This window comes from Xiphophorus couchianus, chromosome 4 (genome assembly GCF_001444195.1).
Source record: "Xiphophorus couchianus chromosome 4, X_couchianus-1.0, whole genome shotgun sequence".
In the NCBI taxonomy this organism is placed as follows: domain Eukaryota; kingdom Metazoa; phylum Chordata; class Actinopteri; order Cyprinodontiformes; family Poeciliidae; genus Xiphophorus; species Xiphophorus couchianus.
The window spans coordinates 8,406,633-8,422,705 of record NC_040231.1 but is presented as its reverse complement, the minus strand read 5'-3'; the positions used below and the strand labels follow the sequence as shown (position 1 = coordinate 8,422,705).

Sequence of the window (16,073 nt, the reverse complement as noted above, 5' to 3'; positions counted from 1 at the left end):
ATAATATTCATATTTATGCTCATACGAGGAATTCTGTTCTGAATTTGAAAAATAAAGAACTTTAGGATTAGCTCTTTGTTAATTTCAAACACCTGAGCAATTTTCCACTGAACCTAATTTGCAGCAGAAGTTCAATGATTTTAGGTTTGTGGTCATTAGGGTTTAAAAAGTAAATTGGCTATTTAGTGATTTTTATTTTGCCGGTTATTATGGGGATGGCTTAATTTTTTTAAAAGAATATCTGCTAAAATGAAGAAAAAACATAGCAGCCTCCAGGAACAATGTATTTATTTGTTTATTTATTTTTTACATGTATCTAAACTCAAGTGAATTTGCTGCTAATTTTGCTCTGATGCTGCAGCTGCTGCTTCTTCAGTCTGACGGGTCAAAAGTTCTCTAAACAAACTTCAACACGTCAAGGATGTCAGCAGTTCAGCAGCCTAACAGAGCCCACAACAACACACCCCACCCCCACCTAATAAACAATGTTTACTATTCAGCTCAGAGGTCAGGAGCTTTCTCTGTGAAGATCATCCCCACAAGGTCAAGAATTCCTTAAATGTAGTCAAGCATTTGACTGCAGCTTTAATTTCTTCTTATTAAGTGGGTCTGACATTGGGCTTTCAGGGTCGGATGTCTCAGCACCGAGCTGCAGTAGGAGCATAAAGACACTCGGTTTTGTTGTGCTTCTCTTAAGTTGATGCTGTCGAATCCCAGTGTCCGGCTCTGCATCTGTGGCCAGACACGTGAGAGGGGCTGCAGTGTGGGCGCGATGGTCAGATGGTCAGTGTCAGCCGGGCTTTTGTTCCACTTGCATTGTATCTGTGCAGTGAACGGGAAAACAACAAAGGAACCAAATAAATCATTAAAATACACAATCCCTCAGCTTCCACATCTGACTCCTTAGTCATCCTCGGCACGGTGCCGAACAACTGACCTCAGCGGGAGAGAGGGGGACAATTAGGTCACTTCATGATTGCATTACTCAAATGACACATTAATGTCATGGTGCCCTTCATGCGTTTCATCAGCGTTGGTTAATGATGAGGACAGGAAGAAAGATGAGTGGAGGATATTGATTGCTTCATGTTTCTATGATCACATTGCTTTGGGAAAAGAAAAAAAATAAATAAGTAAAAGTGTATCACATACAACAGGGGGGATTTATTTATTCACCAATTCAAATTACCACAAGCTCCATTACAGGAGGAGCAGTGTATTATTCTTGTAAATGATGTGTGTGGATAACAGAGTTTTGAAAATATATGTAACCTTTTTATTGCACAGTCCCATAACTCCAACCCTGGCTGTGAGATATTTGTACACACAGTGACCGCAGTACTGAGGGGTTATGGAATAACAAGGAGCAGCATGCATTATTAATGGGCTCTGCTGTGAATCTGTTCAGAATAATAACAGCGATTTCCCAGAGCCTCATTACTGTGTGTTTTTAAAGCGTGTGTTTGGTATCCATGGACACCCGCTCTCACATTCTCCTCCTCTTCCCTCTCCCACCCTCCTTTCTCTCTCTCTGTCTCTCTTTCTATTAGGATTCAGGTCATGCAAAGCACTTGCTGTTTTTAATTTTCATTTCATCATAAGCACTTTAAGACTGTTGCCAGTGCTTATTTTCTGCTTTTCTGCAGACCTCTTCACTCGGGCTTCTGACGGGACAGATGCCGCAATTAATCACGGCAGCGAAACGGGCATCATTTCCATCCCGAGTTCGAGGACCCGTCGCTGCAGCAGCGGCGACGGGCCTCGGTTCCAGGTTCCAAACGCTTTCCTGAAAGCTGACTAATTGAAAACAATGGAACATTTTAACGTTCTTCAAAGCTGCTATCAGGGAAGCTCAGGAGTAAATTCTTGATCTAATTTGAACTACCATTAACCCATGTTTAAAATCTCTCCACTGCTGTGAAGGAGGGGAAAAGTAGGGTCTTCTCTTGGCCAATGGATTCACAGCCTATTGTGCAGATATGATAATTATTGTTTGCCTGCCTTCCCTCCCCCGCACACCGTTTTATTCAAGGGAGCTCAGCAAACCCCTGGGGATGTCTTGGAAATGAAGCGATTTTGAAGGGACTAAGAAAGGCAGAATCCAATGCACTGGTGTGTGAGAAGGGGGACTGTTATTGAGACAAGTGCCTGTTTACATGCTGACCTCGTCCAGCGTCAGCTCTGTTCCTACACACAGCTACAATACATGTCCAATTTAAAACACTGGGAAACAGAGAGCAGCACACTGAAGACAGCATGAATGCTTATGCATCACTTTAAATGATTTCCTTTTACAAGCCCTAATACAAAAACATACAGATATTTCTCTCATATACCTCTTGATCCACTGAGAATGTGTATAATGGTTCACAGACGTACTGCTTCCCATTTAACAAATTTTTCACATTTTGTGACAATGCAACCACAGACTTTTTTTTTTATTTTACACAAATTAGGTAATAATTATGAAGTATAAAGTTTTTACTCCTCAACATCTGAAACAAATGGGTTGTTGCATTCAGCCCCTCTGTAGAACCACCTTTCAGTGCAATTAGACGCACACTATAGTCTCTACCAGCTTTGCCCAGATAGAGGTTGAAATTCTTGCCTGTTCTTGTCTAAATAGACCAAGCTTAATTTTGCCATATGTTCTTGATGGGATTTAGATCTGGACTTTGACTGGGCCATTCTAACACTTAAGGGATCTTCAATCTAAACCATTCCAATCTGTCTGGCTCAGTCTGAAGTCTTTAGCAGTTTATCTTCTGGTATCGAAACTTTGACCAAATTCCCAAGCTGAAAAAAAAAACAACAACCCACAGCATTATGCTGCCACCATGATGTTTCAAAAAATTCAAAATTCAAAACTACTTTATTGATCCCAGGGGGAAATTAAATAATCACTGCACTGATTGTTTTTAGGGTAATGAGCAATGTTTCCTCAACACATGATGTTTTTTAAATGTAGACCAGAAGATTTGGGTTTATCCAATCATCTTCAGTCGCATGTTTGTTGTTTCCTGCAACATAGCATGCAGCTAACTGCAAATGAGACTTCTAATGACTTCCTTCTTTACACTGTGCCATAAAGTTATGATTTGTAAAGTAGTTGTCAACACATTTTCGTGTGCAGCGCTGGAAGAGTAAATAAAGAATTATCTTATTGTATTCTATTCTATTCTATATGGCCATAGGTTTGTAGTGGTGTGATACTTTCTCTGTTGCTGAAAGATGTATTGTATATAACTCTTTTAAATGTTATAAAACTTGGGATATTGTTTTATAACCTAACCTGTCTGTCTGGATTACAATATAACAAAACGTGAAAAAAGTTTAATTATTATTTTTTTAAAAAGCATTTGCCAGGTATTGTAATATGTTTGCATTTAGTAGCTAACAAGGGGATGTAAAAGCATTTTAAAGAAATGAAGGCCTAAAAAAAACTGATTCCTCCGAATAAATATTTGATTGATAGTTTAATTTTAAACAGAGACACAAAGAAATATATAATACTTCATACAAAATTATGGCTACGATCATATTACTGATGGAATGTCTCTGGAATTGTCTTCATGGCTCCGCAAAAAACTCCAACATTAAATTACGTTTCCTACTTTAAGCTGCAAACATCTTTTTTTTTTTTTTCCAAGAACTCCATACCAATATGCATTTATCCTAGGGACAGTTTTCAACTGTACTTGGTTTGTAAGCAAAATACAAAGAAAATTAATTGCTATTGGAACTCATAAAAAAGTATAAAAGAGCAGAAATGCGCTATGTGATACAGCAATCCACAGGTCATTAAAACAATGTTTTAATTAAAGCCTCACATATTAAAACTTTACAACAGGTGATATGAAAAAATTTACATTTTCTTTTTTTCCCTCGTGAACTTTTGTACAACTGGCAAACAAAAAGAAATCCCACAAAAACAAACTCCAATATCTTTTGAGTTGGCTTTGGCAGTGCAACAAACTGGCTCTGCAGTATTTTTCCATCAATGTCAGTGTTGGTAAGCAGAGTAAAAATACAAGGATCCTTAAATCATCTACCTTGATCCAGAAATCTGTGTTTACCATAAAATATCCCCTTTCTTACGCATAATAAAAAAAACATAATTTAACTGTTATACATTTGACATAAAAACAATAAGATTAATTAAAGAAGTTATTTTTTTTGGATGGGGAAAGGGTGGGAAAAGCCAGTTACACACTTTTGGGCAAATCGTCTGGAGGGTGAATTGCTGCAAACAGGAGATCTCGTCTCTCCCCTCTCTACAAAACATGTACAGCAGATTACAGCTACAGTTTGATGGTGTGATGACATAAATGATTTATGGCAGTTTCTGTCTCTGTCAGTTCAGTCATTCATCCAGATAACTGCTTCCAAAGACCTTTTATTTCCAGTTCTCTTCATTCTTCAAAGACATTGTCTGCTTTTGTGACATAGCTTGAAAGTGTCTTTAAATATCACCGAGCCACCTCCCGTGTGATGACTTGAACAGTTAGATCTGCAAGAAAGATGGAGGAAAGAAAGTCTTGTATATACTGGCCAGTGTGGGAACAAAGACTTGGTGTGTGGGTTCCTGGTTTCCAACGAAGATCTAGTGAGTCACTCAGTCCAAGCAAGGAGTGATAAAAATGTTTTCCAAATATCCCCGCGCTGTACTGATCTCACATCTCTGGCCTCATAAATAAAGCTTTATTGTTAAATAAAATAGTGGGAGATAAACGTCTTTCAGCATTTTGTGAAGCCGGTCGGTTCAAACGAACAACTGAAAGACGTCACAAACAACCACTGGGCGCTCAGCCTGGCAGGCTGCTGTCAGTTCTCAGCCTATTTCATAGACAAAACCCCCAGCTAACATGGTGACCCCCCCTGTACATGTATGTGCATATCTGTCTACAACAATAAACAGGTTCTTTATATAACATTCTAAATTTTACACACTTCTTAAGTGCAACTTAGAAAAGCAACATGGAGTGATGCTTTTATTCTATTCCTAGGATTTCCATTTGGCTCAGTAGATGCTGACCTGGGAGAGGACCTGTGCGTGGGCCTGGATTTGGGAGGGGTGGGGATGTTGCTGAGGGGCTGGCTGCGGACTACCAAGAGACGCGGAGCCTCCCACTGAATGTGGCGTACCAGGAGAGTGCTGCGGTGGAGAACACTGCGACTGGTGCTGCTGTTGCTGTTGCTGCTGCTGCTGCTGGAGATGTTGAATCTGCTGCTGATGCAGTTGATGCTGCATTTGCATGTGCTGCATTTGCATGTGCTGCTGCTGCTGCTGTTGCTGTTGTTGCTGCTGCTGCTGTTGCATGTGGTGCTGCTGCAGCTGTTGCTGGAGGTGGTGCTGGAAATGCTGATGCTGCATCTGCTGCTGGATCTGTTGGTGGTGCATCTGCTGCTGCTGCATTTGATGGTGCTGGAGGTGCTGTTGCATCTGTTGCTGCTGCTGCTGCTGGAGCTGCTGCATGGTGTGCTGCTGCACTGATTGCATGGGTGGGCTCATCTGAGACACGGCTGTGGACTGTGCGCCTGCCGCCATGGGCCCACCGGCACCCATCTGGCCCAGCAGCTGCTGAGGCATCCCGGAGGACATGTTCTGGTGGGAAACTGTGACTGAAGTCACGACATGGCTGCCCCCTAGTCTCATCTGCAGAGGCTTTGGGGCGATGGCCCGTGGCAGTGCTTGCTGCAGGGCCTGGGAAGCCGACGGCATGGCAGGGTGCTGGTTGTGGGGCGTGGGCAGCACCAGGCCAGGGGACAGACTGGTGGAGGCCAGGGTCTGCTGAACGGTTCGGATGGTTTGAGCTTCAGCTGATTCTGCTGCAGCCTGGAAAAAGTGAAGAAACATGAAGGGTAGTTACTAGTTACATTTATTTGAGTAACTTTTCTGAAAAAACAATTACTTTTAGGAATATGTTTTACTATGCTGAACTTTTTACTTTTACTTGAGGAACGTTATTATGATGTACACTTCACTCACTATGAGTAACTTCCCTGAATGATGAACAAACTCGGTGGACACCAGCAGTTTTTATTAGTTTCATAAGTCTTTTTTACTTTTACTTGTGTAAAAATAATTTGAAGTAGTGCCATTCTTACTTGAATACAATTTTGGGTATTCTACCCACAAGTAAAATATTTCTTTGTTAAATACATTTCTGAGGTAAACAAACAAAGGGTTCTTACCTTGGAGACCAAGCTGGCACGGTAAGCAGCGAGGGCCTTTAAGTATTCCTTCTTGGCAGCTTCTGTTTTACTTTTATAAACCTTTAAAGAGACAGAAGCAGATCTAAATGAGTAAAAATTGCAGATACGTTCAGATGACGAAATCAAAATTTTACAATACCTGCTTCTGTTCCTCTCCAAGGCCGTCCCACATGGAGGCTACAATCTTGGACACTTCGCCAAAGGTAGCGTTGGGGTTCTGACCTTTGATTGCAGCCTGGGTGTCTCTGAAGAACAGGGCATAGGCAGAAACCGGCTTTTGTGGCTCATTGGGATCCTTCTTCTTTTTCTTTTTAGGAGTCTTGGGCTTCTTTGTGGGATCGATTGGGGCTGGCCGCTTCTCCCCAATAACCTTAAACGTAAGAAAAGTTTAAAAATAAAACCCAGTTAAAGTTGGTAAAATAGGTTCTCACGCCACTGTGCATTCATTGCCTTACACTTATGTCAAGTTACACTTGTTTTTAAAGAAGCCACTGAACATGGGAAGATACTCACCCTGTTGCTGTCCTCCTGGTCATCTTCGTTGATGGAACTGGATGGAGACGGCGTGGCTGACTTGCTGGCAGGGGGCGATGGCGATGTGTGGTTGATGTTGGGTCCAGCCATGTTCAAACTCAGCTGTCCGTTGAGCTGCGATTGGTTGATGGTGGACAGCTGATTCCGTGACATCATGCCATTAGGACTGTTCATGCTAATGATGGACTTCATGACCATGGACGGGTCAGATGGGTACTGACGCAGATGACCGGGCCCAACATTCTAGAGGAAAAATAAAGACAGGGTAAGATGAGACGATAATACTGCCTTTAAAGTTGAAACATTTTCATAAAGACAAAAAAAAATACAAACAGCTGATAACCAAATCAATATAAAACCAATCTGCTTTAATGCAATGAAAGCATTCCTAAGTTATGAATAACATGTAAGGAAAGCACCACAGATTCAATCAAATTTAACATAATGACTTGGAGCAGAACAGTGAATCTTTTTAAGACTTAGAAAAGATATGATGTCTGAAAGACAGATTAATAGGGATGAGGGAGGCAGTGGTTTTTTATCTCATTAATATAGCAAAGCTTGCCAAAAGAGACCCACAAGAACCTAACCCAATATTCTGGGTAGGTAATATGTTTATCTTGCTAACCCACTGGATTAAAGACTCCAAATAAAGGTTTGATGGACTGTTTTAAGTCAGTGACCTTAGTCAAGGTATGGAAAACCTAGCTCCAAAAATTGCATAGGGATTATCAAGTCATGTAGATCAAGTAGACCCTTATGCAGTTGAACTTGGACAGGTGGTCTCTATGAACCAACTTCAATTGTAATAAATATTGGGGAGTACTGAATAATGCTGAATTTACAAAACGTGAGAATTAGCACCAATTTTAACTTGATAAAAGAAGATGCAAGTCTTTCTCCACTGCATTTGTTTTTTCAGGAAGGCTTGTTGAGGTTATTATAAATAAGAACATTTTTTGTCTAAATATGTCTTGATTTATAAGACAAAAGGGAACTTTTGAGCACATTTATTTTTATAACCTACAAGAGTGACAAAATTGATTTTAAGTAAAGTAAATGATCTGCATAAAGAGGAACCTGATACAGATTCTGCAGATAGTCATGCATTTTGTGTCATTGCAGTTATTACTAATGTTCCTGATGCGCCTTGATCTGTCTGTATAAGACTCATCTCTGAGCTCAAGCTGTATTCAGTGTAACACCCTCCTGCACAAACTCATCAACCTGTTTCCCTTTTCCAGACCTGAAAATGGGTCATTCGATTCTGTGGATTGCTATGTGGAAGATCTCATGTCAAGATGTCCTGACTCTTAAATGTCTCTTACAGGAAATGATAAATTATCCTGACAAATAAGTATTGGATGGCCACCCAGCTCAGTTCTCGGTTAAATCATAGCTCAGAGCTTAGATTTACCAGTCTTTAACGCCACAAAGGAACTGTTGTCTGCAGTTTTAAAAGGCACATTGAACAGTCTTTGTACATACCACAAAGTTAGCCTAGTAACACATATGTGCCTTAATTTAGGTTGCAACGCTGCAGAAGTGTACCTTTCATGCCACATGCTTTACTGGAAAGAATCATAATCTGAAGGTATCAAGCCAAAGACTTTCTACAAGTCAAACTAAAACATTGAGTACTTCAAAGTCTCTTAATGTTACAAACAACATGTTTACACTGATTGTGACAATAATGAAATTACAAGTTCTGCTAGCTCTCCAGAGGGAAGACTGATCAGGGAGCCAGCAGAGCTGACATGAAACAGAGAAGGAGACTTGAACAGAAAAGGTGATTTGTTCTCCCTGCGTTCATCCATCTGGTATTCAGCAGCGCAAACTCAATCTCTCCCAACATCAACACATCATAAACCCATGCACCTGGCTTTATTGAAAGAACCTTATGAATGCCCGTCTTCAAAAACAATATTGTAACACTATTGCAGACAGCACATATTGGATCTACAATCCATTTCTTTCTCATATGCTGCGTCTCCTGCTTATCATAAATACAATATGCCAAGTGAGAACAGATTTATATTTACAAGTGCGAGCAGGTTTCTACACAAGGTGGGGCAAAGCTGGGGAAATAAATCAAAGCAATAAGGTTGTGATACTGCCCATTTGGAAATCTTGCAAATAAATGTTGCTGTAAACAGACCTGCAACCAAACAACTATGATTTACATTTCAGCAAGGGCCATTGTCATTACTGAGCAGTAAATGGTTTACAGTTTGTTCTGTCTGCATCTGCAATTATCAAAGGCACACACCATTAGTTGTGGTCATCTGTATACAGTAATAACATTTTTGGACAATTCTTAAGGACCAGATTTGACTTTAAGATGTTGACAATTCTGATTAGTAATTTGGTGAATTTTTCCCAATTGGCTTCCAGATAGATGCTGCACATTCAGCAAAACAAACACCGCTGTTCACAGTTTAACAATATAGATCATATGGTTTGTTTTGGTTGAGTAAAAATCAGATAAAATTTGGGGACAGAGTTGCACTGGATATTGTATCAAAGCACTCAATACTGCAATGGCATAGAACTGCTTGGATGATATATTTAGGGACCGTTCCTTATTTGCATGCAAATAAAGTATTTGACCAATTGAAGGGACCTTCAGAGTTTTAGGGACAAAAAAATATATAGACTATATAACATAGCAATTTATTTATTTCCAAATTTTGTGTGGGTCTGATTCGGAACACATGCTTTAAGTCATAAATTAAAAGAAAAACGCAGAAAAAAATCCTAATCAGTGCATCTTGAAGAAATTCCAGGATTAGAATTCCTGATTTAAAGGAAAGCTTGACAAATTAGAGATATTAAGTAACAGATGTCTTGATTGTGAATATAAATGTGACAAATTTATGTTTACTTCTGTCCCTGAGCTTGCTCATTTGCATTTTGATTGCAGTATCACCAGCAGTCAGAGCAGTGAGATATTTTGATAATGATCATTTAACTGCAAATATGTCTTTATCTTGAGAACACAGCGGCCAGATGTGCCCCCCTTATTTAGAATTACATGTTTGTGTGGGTGTGTTTCCGTCTTTGTGTGTGTTGCTATAAAGCTGAAATGTTCTGTCTAATCATTAAAGGGTTTCTGAATGTAAATGCCATTTGTAATATTCCCTACTGTGTTGTTTTCTAAGTCAAAGATGAAACGGCAAACAATAACAACACAATGCTGCCAGTCATATGCTTCATATAAAGCAAACAATGTTTCCAGTCCTGTTTGCTGGAGCCACTTAAACTCCAAACAAGGAGGCAAGGACAAAATAAATAAAATCACAAAGTATTGACAATGTGCTAAACCTTTTCCACAGTAAACACTGCAGCGGGACTGAATGCAACGTTTTGCATTCAGTGGGTGATAAAAATCTCAACACTGATGCCCATGAAAACAGCCTCGAGTCTTTTTTAAGATACTGGAAATCTGAATTTGGGTGGAATTTATGAACAGTAGTGCCAAGCTGTAACAGGCTGAAAAGAATGTTAACAAGTTCAATTTCCATTCAATCAATGCCAGAGCTCTTGGAAATGTTCCATGGCAGGAGAGGGGTAAAATCATCTATATGGTAATTATAAGGATGAATCCCCCAGTAACTTTCGCCAGCATGAAAGGTCAGTCCTATTAAAGATAGTTTATCAGCGCTCTGCACATATTCCTTTACGCTGCTTCTAAACGGGTACATCGGGGGTTTTTTCCCCTCCATTTTCTGCAACCTGCTGAAGCCTGTGCTTAAGCCAAATGAGAAAAATGGAATGTTGAATGCCGGTAAAGGCTAGAACAGCAGAAGATGATTTTTTTTCCTCCCCTCTGTGCCATCTCAGTCAAACACACTTCACTGTCTTAAAAAAAATCAGTCTATATGTCTCGTACACCCCTAACCTGCACTTAAAAACATATCTCCCTCATTCTGCTCGCCTCTGCTCTCGAACTCGCAGGCCGATAGGCTCCCTCTCCTCCCCACGGTCTGCTACAGCCACTGACCCATACCCCTCTCTACCATTTCTCTTTTATAGATTATGTGTATTTAAAACTTGTTCAACATGACATCATTTCTGTTTGAGAACCTTACAAAAAAGTAAATTACAAAATCAATCATGCAGAAGGTCAAGCTGAGACTTCATTACAAGTATTGCATGCCTGCATGAATATTTTTCATTTCTGACTGACCCGATATGTCACAATTGCTGTCAAGAAAGAGAAGGGGGCGACTTCCGGCTGAATGGCGGTGGAGTAAGTCGTGTCTTGGCGTGCTCCTGCGGGTTAGCTGTTTTTTTTTTTGGTTATTACCTGGCACATTTTCTCAACTTCGACTTCAAACGATAACTAACCAATACATTGAACACTATCCTTTTTTTTTGGACACTAAAATGCCACCAAAGCCGGTTAAAGGAGGAAATTCGATTCAGTCCCACTTGCGGCCTGCCCCTCGTGGTGAGTCCTCGGCCTGTGCTGAGTCAACTCTTGTGTCGGAGGCGGCGGCCCGAGCCGCTGCAATTAGCGATGTCAGCAGTCTTAAACAGGAGCTGCTTGCGGCTCTCCGGGATGACTTTACTGCTATACTTAAAGCAGAGTTTCATGCTGTTCTTGGTGAAAGTCTTTCTTCGATTAAGTCCGAGCTGCTGTCCTTCAAGAAGGAATTGTCCTCTGGCCTCACTGCGGTGCAGGAGAGTTTTACGGGGCTAAACGTAACGGTTGCTGAGATGGAGAAATCCCTATCCACCTGCACTGATGACATCGTTGGCCTCCGGAAGACAGTGGACAGCCTTACTAAAACTGTGGCACAGTTGGAGGACAAATGTGATGACTTGGAGTCCCGGTCCCGGCGTCAGAACATCCGCATCATTGGTGTCCCGGAGGACGACCCTTTATCGGCTTCGACGGCTGCGGTCTCTCGGTTGCTAAAGGAAGCCTTCGGTTTCGCGGAGGAACCGTTGCTCGACCGCGCTCACCGTATCCCGATCCCGAAACCCAAGGCAGGTGAGCGCCCTCGCCCCATCGTAGCTAAGCTACATTACTACTCTGACTGTGTGAAAATCCTGTCGAAGGCAAGGGAACTGCAGCGGATTAAGATGAACGGTACGATCATCTTCGTTTTCCCCGATTATACTGTTAGGACGGCCCGAGCACGGGCTGCCTTTACAGATTGCCGTCGCCGACTCCGTGGCATTGAGGGGGTCCGGTTCGGCTTGCTCCATCCGGCCCGGTTGCGGATTACCCATGGTGGAACTACGCGAGTTTTCACCTCTCCTGAGGAGGCTAATATCTACATCAAGTCCATTACCAAGTGAGAGCTATAATCATAAGGATTTGTTTCACATTCTGGGGACTTTGTTTTGTCTGGTTAAGTAATATTTTCACATTAAGGAGAAATGGGAAGAAAGGAAAAAAGAAAAAACGGACTGTTTCGAAATAGTTGGGGCTTACTTGTGTAATTCAAATGATGGATGTTTTCTGCAGGTGTTGTTGATTTCCTAGAATAGTGCCTATTGTATATTTAAATTTTCTCTCTATTCTGCTGATTCTGCAGGAGTCGCCTAGTATTAAAGGGAGCTTTTTTGTTGTTGTTGCGCTGTTTGGCTGTAAGGATAAGTTTAAAGTGGCTCCTGTTGGAGTCTGCACGGTCCCTTCATTTGGGGAAGGGCAGAGTGCAAGTAAGGGGTGGGGGGGAAAATGTTTGTATATGTTTTCTTTTGTTTTTTGTGATTTTTTTTTTTTTTCCCTTCTTGGGGATGGAGGGGGTGGCGATATCTTTCAACTTCTGTTATAAACAACTGGTCACATGTCTGTTGATTTGAAAGCATCTGTTAGATTCCTAAGTTGGAATGTTAAAGGTCTTAATAGTCCAGTGAAGAGATCTAAAATAAACTCTCATCTGAAGCGCCTAAACCCTGATGTAGTATTTCTACAGGAAACACATCTGCAGAATGCAAATTGGTCCAGGCTCAAATATTCATGGGTTGGAGAGATTTACCACTCGGGCTTCAACTCGAAAGCTAGAGGAGTAGCCATATTATTTAATAAGAAGGTTCATTTCACAGCATCAAAAATAATGCGAGACACAAATGGCAGATTTCTTATAATTGCAGGTAGTCTGTTCCATACCCCTGTCTTATTAGTGAACATTTATGCACCAAACTTTGATAATCCTGATTTTATAAATAATCTATTTAGCACACTTCCTTTTCTTGACACTCATTTGTTGATTCTAGCTGGGGACTTGAACTGTGTAATGAACCTAGCATTAGATCGCTCCTCATCTCGGGCCTCTACGCAGTCAAATATGTCTAAATCAATTTCGGACTTTATGACCCAAAATGGGTATGTAGATCCATGGAGGGCACGTAATCCGCTAACTAAGACGTATTCTTTTTTCTCTCAGGTACACCAGTCCTATTCCCGTATAGATTATTTTTTTATTGATGGCTCTTTAATGCATAGAGCCACATCTTCTGAATACTATCCGATTATTATTTCTGATCATTCCCCTTTAAGCCTTGATATAAACTTCATGAATAAACCCCGTTCTTGCCCTTGTTGGAGATTTAATAGTCTCCTGTTATCAGATGAAGCATTCAATAAATTTATCCTATCAACAATTGATGATTTCCTTACGTTTAACAAGAGCGACACAGTTTCTTTCTCATTATTATGGGAAACATTAAAAGCCTATCTTCGGGGTCAGATTATTTCTTTTTCAGCTAATGCTAATAAAAATATCCGTACTAAAATATCAGAAATATCAACAAAAATTCAGGAAATCGACAGGCAAAATGCCACTAATCCGTCATTCGCTTTACTGAAGCAACGACTGGATCTTCAAACTGAACTTGATCTCCTAACAACTTCTGATGCGGAGCGTCTCTTGATTCGATCTCGAGCCTCTTATTATGAGCATGGAGAAAAACCAAGTAGGCTCCTGGCACACCAACTGAAACGCAAAGCTAGCTCTCGCACAATATCTCAAATCAAGGATCAGTTGGGCAATCTCGTTTCCGATCCTGTTTCTATCAGTGACATTTTTAAGAAATTTTATTGTAATCTGTATAAATCTGAACTGCAATCGGGCTCAGATGAGTTATTTGCCTTTCTTCAGAATATTGACGTCCCTAGGTTAAGTAAATTGGTTTCTGATCAACTTGATGCTCCCATCAAATTGGAAGAAATTTTTACATCAATCAATAATATGCAGAGTGGTAAGGCTCCCGGCTCGGACGGATTTTCTGCCGAATTTTTTAAGAAATTTAAAGACAAGATGGCCCCTCTTCTTCTCGAGGTCTATAATGAGTCCCTGGGGCGTGGCCTGTTGCCCCCCACGTTGGCTCAGGCTTCAATTTCTCTCCTGTTGAAGAGGGGTAAAGATCCTACTGCTTGCGAGTCTTATAGGCCCCTGTCGCTCTTGAATGTGGATTTTAAAATTTTAGCTAAAATACTCGCAACTCGGCTTGAGATGGTGCTTCCTCAGATTATTTCGCATGAACAGAATGGATTCATCAAAGGTCGTCATTTGTTCTTTAATATTCGTACACTATTGAATGCAATTTTTTCAGCTCATTCCTCCACGTCTCCGGAGGTGATCATTTCTCTTGACGCCGAGAAAGCCTTTGATCGAGTAGAATGGGAGTACCTCTTTGCCGTTCTCAAAAGGTTTGGTTTTGGGGGGAGGTTTTTGGCCTGGATCAAGCTACTTTATTCATCTCCTCAGGCTTGTATTGTCACCAACTCCGTCCAATCTGATTATTTTCCGTTGGGACGCGGTACGAGACAGGGTTGTCCTCTTTCTCCTCTCTTGTTTGCGTTAGCCATTGAACCTCTTTCTGCTGCGCTAAGATCCCTCTCTTCTTTTCATGGAATTATCCGCTCTGGTGTTGAACTTAAACTGTCCTTATATGCAGACGACCTTCTCTTGTATGTTTCAGATCCTTTACATAGTCTTCCTCCAATTTTGGATATTCTTGAAAAATTTGGATCTTTCTCCGGCTACAAAATTAACTTGCTTAAAAGTGAATGCTACCCAGTAAACTCATTGGCATTGGAACTTGGGCTTCCTGACATTCCTTTTAGACTCAGCCCCTCAGGGTTTAGGTACTTGGGAATTAATATTACACGTACTCTGCCCTCAATGTTTTCTCAGAATTTTGCCCCCCTAGTCTCTCAAATTGCATCAGATTTTAAGAGTTGGAACTCTCTCCCTCTTTCACTAATTGGCAAGATTAATGTTATTAAAATGAATGTTCTACCTAGACTTCTTTTTTTATTTCAATGTATCCCTCTATTCTTGCCTAGACAATTCTTCAAGTCCCTCGATCAGATGGTTTCTTCATTTTTGTGGAACAATAAGGCCCCCAGATTGAGGCTTTCTCTCTTGCAGCAGTTCACCACGAGTGGTGGTCTTTCCTTACCCAATTTTGCAATGTATTACTGGTCTTCACATATTCATAAATTGATTTATTGGCTAAATTCACCTAATCTGATCTGGTGTAAACTTGAAATTCAATCGATTTCTACATCTTTGTCACCTGCCTCAATTATCTATTCATCACTACCAATTAAACTATCCTCTGTTATTACAAATCCTATAGTGCTCTCTACACTTAAGATCTGGTCACAATTTAGGTCTCATTTTAAATTTATGTCTCCCTCTATTAAAATGCCGTTATTAAAAAATCCTTTATTTTCTCCTGCGACCACTAATGTTGGCTACAGAGTTTGGCATGAGAGAGGCATTTGTACAATGAGAGATCTCTACAAAGATGGTCTATTTCTTGGTTTTTCGGAGTTGTCCTCGAAATTTAACCTACCTACTTCTCATCTGTTTCTCTATTTCCAAATTAGACATTGTATTTCTTCGTTGTTCCCAAATTTCCCAACTCTTCCTGTTGATCCACCATGGGTCGACCTTCTAGTTTTGACACCCAATCTGAAATCACCCCTTTCTAATATATATGGCAAGCTTATGGGAATTGAGCCCGATTCATCGGGTAAAACCAGAACTCTATGGGAACGTGAATTGGGCGTTAAACTGTCTGATTCATGGTGGGATAAAGTTATTCTCAGTATACGTCAAAGCACACCATGTGCCAGATTACAGCTTGTACAGTTTAAAGTGATAAACAGAGTCCATTTCTCAAAATCCCGTCTATCTACAATTTTTCCTTCGATTTTAGACCAGTGTGACAGATGCCAGACCTCTCCCTGCAACTTAAGTCATATGTTTTTCTTTTGCCCGAGCTTACAAAAATTTTGGAACTATGTCTTTTCCATACTCTCAGGGGTTTTTGGAATCCAGATCCGAAGCGATCCA

The 16,073-nt window shown here is 40.7% G+C and overlaps 1 protein-coding gene and 1 long non-coding RNA gene across 2 annotated transcripts in view; one reads left to right on the top strand and one right to left on the bottom strand.

Annotated features, from left to right (window-relative positions):
- The window catches only part of LOC114143523 (uncharacterized), a 92,809-nt gene that overhangs the window by 75,334 nt on the left and 1,402 nt on the right, over positions 1–16,073 (top strand). The window lies entirely within an intron of this gene.
- The window catches only part of tox3 (TOX high mobility group box family member 3), a 57,409-nt gene continuing 44,797 nt past the window's right edge, over positions 3,462–16,073 (bottom strand). The window contains exons 4-7 of the mRNA XM_028015611.1: positions 6,730–6,993; positions 6,356–6,586; positions 6,196–6,276; positions 3,462–5,836 (exon numbers count right to left, since the gene is read on the bottom strand). Coding sequence (XP_027871412.1) covers positions 5,021–5,836; positions 6,196–6,276; positions 6,356–6,586; positions 6,730–6,993 — 1,392 coding nt within the window. The 3' untranslated portion in view covers positions 3,462–5,020. The remainder of the gene's footprint in view (positions 5,837–6,195; positions 6,277–6,355; positions 6,587–6,729; positions 6,994–16,073) is intronic.